The 2,767-nt window shown below is 39.8% G+C and overlaps 1 protein-coding gene across 1 annotated transcript; it reads right to left on the bottom strand.

Moving 5' to 3' along the window:
- Positions 1 to 484: 484 nt before the first annotated feature.
- On the bottom strand, positions 485 to 1,507 carry LOC108699061 (olfactory receptor 6N2). Its single transcript, XM_018230922.1, has one exon. The coding sequence runs from the start codon at positions 1,505 to 1,507 to the stop codon at positions 485 to 487; it is 1,023 nt and encodes a 340-aa protein (XP_018086411.1).
- Positions 1,508 to 2,767: the final 1,260 nt, after the last annotated feature.

Below are 2,767 nucleotides of genomic sequence, written 5' to 3'. Positions count from 1 at the left end.
AATGAAAACCAAATTATCTCAGAATATCACTCTCTACATCATACTAAAAGTTAAATTAAAGGTGAACAACCCCTTTATTCTCTTGTAGGTGCTAAATTGCACCACACCAGTTACCAACGGCAATCTCTTGGCCTGGTTCAGACTACTATAGCTTACAAGTGAGCCCTATGCCAAAGTTTATAGCAGCCTGTCAAATAACAATCCCATTAATTTGAGGCTTCACTCCTCTTTAAAATCCAGGTCACTGGGGATTTGGTTATTACTTGGTCATGTTTCCTAAAAAATACATTTTCTATAGCCTACTATAGACTATATAAATAAGTTTGAACCATAAAGCTCTTTGGCATGGACCATGTTTTATGGTTGGCTAGTGGTAGATGAAACCTTGATATCAGGTGGTTGCCTTTACAGCCCCAATCTGACACTGGGAATAATTCAGACTATGAAACATTACTATATATCTGTGATCCCAATGGCTTTTTTTTCATTGAAACCTGAATATGTGCAGTTTTCCTTGAAAGATTCCCCTTAAAGCTGTCTTCACTTCATTGTTCCTTAAACTATAAATGATAGGGTTTAGAAAAGGGGTGAATACAGTATAAACCAGGGAAAATAGCTTTTCATAGTTGGCCGTCTGAGGTCCCTTTGGGCTGCCATAAACACTGAAAGCGGAGCCATAAATAATTGCCACCACAGTCAGATGAGAAGAACAAGTGGAGAAGGCCTTCATTCTCCCTGTGTTGGACTTTAACTTCATAATAGCCCATATAATATTTACATACATGACTAGGATAAAAATGAAATTAAACATAATGGCAAAACCAATGACAGCACTATTAATGGCAATAGTGAATGAGATGTCTGTGCAAGCCAAGGCCAGTAAAGGTGCTAGGTCACAGAAGTAATGATCTATAATATGAGCTTGACACAGAGGAACCTTTATAGTCATTGCCAACGGAATGCTTATAGCCAGAAAACCAAATGCCCAGCTGAGAACGGCCAGACACCTACACATTCGTTCATTCATGATAGAGGTGTATCTCAGAGGGTTACATATTGCCATGCAGCGATCAAAGGCCATCACAGCCAGTAGAGCACAGTCCGTAGTGCCCAAACTATGGAACATATAGAGCTGAGCAAAGCACCACTCATAGGAAATTCTGTTGTCTTTGGTTATTAAAAGAGATAAATGCTTGGGGGCGGTAGACGTTGTGTACCATATCTCCAAGAAAGAAAGGACATTGATGAAGAAGTACATGGGTGTGTGAAGATGAGCGTGACATTGCACCGCCATGATAATTAACATATTTGCAGTCAGAGTGAGGAGGAACATCACAAGGAAGAAGACAAAGAGCAGTATTCTTGTATCGTCAATGTCTGATAAACCTCGCAGTATGAAGCCATTGAATTGTGTGTGGTTCATCTCCCCCATGACTTTTTTATTCAAGTATTTCATGCATAGTCGTGCTAGGTGAACTCTTTTTAGATGTAGGAAATATACATGCATGTCTCATATCCAGGCATTTCAGGTGTTCCAGATCTTCTTCTTTGTTCATTGCTATAGAGAAATGGCAAGAACCATTTAACATGTGCCTTATTATATTCAAATAGGGCTCCAAAAAGACAAGTATGACGTTCATTTGTACTAGGGCAGATATATATACTTTATATAACACCTTTGGTCCTACAAAGTTAATTATTGGGCCTATGCTGCAAGAGAGGCAACACATGAATTCCTAGAGTCAAATTTATTGGCCTCATAGAAGATGGAAGTCCTGCTGGCAATCATTTAAATACCACTGCATATTGGAATTTTAAAAAAGGAACATTATGAAGTACCGTATATACTCGAGTATAAGCCGACCCGAGTATAAGCCGAGGTACCTAATTTTACCTACGAAAACTGGGAAAACTTATTGACTCTAGTATAAGCCTAGACACAACTACAGCCCTGTCTCCCAGCAGCGCACATTCTGCCAAAGCGACCCCCCAGATCAACCGGACTTCTTTGCAAAGTTGATGGTGACAGAGAATTGCCAAACGGATTACTGTGTGCATTGTCCCACTGTCTCACTACCATGTGCAGAGGGTGCTGTGTGATATTGCCATGACTGTTAATCTTTCATATAACCAACAGAGGGCGCTGTGTGATATTGCAGTCACTGTTATTCTTTCATATAACCAACAGAGGGCGCTGTGTGATATTGCAGTCACTGTTAATCTTTCATATAACCAACAGAGGGTGCTGTGTGATATTGCAGTCACTGTTATTCTTTCATATAACTAACAGAGGGCGCTGTGTGATATTGCAGTCACTGTTATTCTTTCATATAACCAACAGAGGGTGCACTGTTATTCTTTCATATAACCAACAGAGGGCGCTGTGTGATATTGCAGTCACTGTTATTCTTTCATATAACCAACAGAGGGTGCACTGTTATTTTTTCATATAACCAACAGAGGGTGCTGTGTGATATTGCAGTCACTGTTAATCTTTCATATAACCAACAGAGGGCGCTGTGTGATATTGCAGTCACTGTTATTCTTTCATATAACCAACAGAGGGTGCACTGTTATTTTTTCATATAACCAACAGAGGGTGTTGTGTGATATTGCAGTCACTGTTATTCTTTCATATAACCAACAGAGGGCGCTGTGTGATATGGCAGTCACTGTTATTCTTTCATATAACCAACAGAGGGTGTTGTGTGATATTGCAGTCACTGTTATTCTTTCATATAACCAACAGAGGGCGCTGTGTGATATT

Source organism: Xenopus laevis, chromosome 8L (assembly GCF_017654675.1).
Source record: "Xenopus laevis strain J_2021 chromosome 8L, Xenopus_laevis_v10.1, whole genome shotgun sequence".
Taxonomy (NCBI): domain Eukaryota; kingdom Metazoa; phylum Chordata; class Amphibia; order Anura; family Pipidae; genus Xenopus; species Xenopus laevis.
The sequence above is the reverse complement of the archived record's forward strand: the minus strand, read 5'-3'. Positions and strand labels throughout refer to the sequence as shown.

Bases quoted from the DNA above. Each gene is read 5' to 3' on its own strand.
- LOC108699061 (XM_018230922.1), bottom strand. From the start codon at position 1,507: ATGCATGTATATTTCCTACATCTAAAAAGAGTTCACCTAGCACGACTA.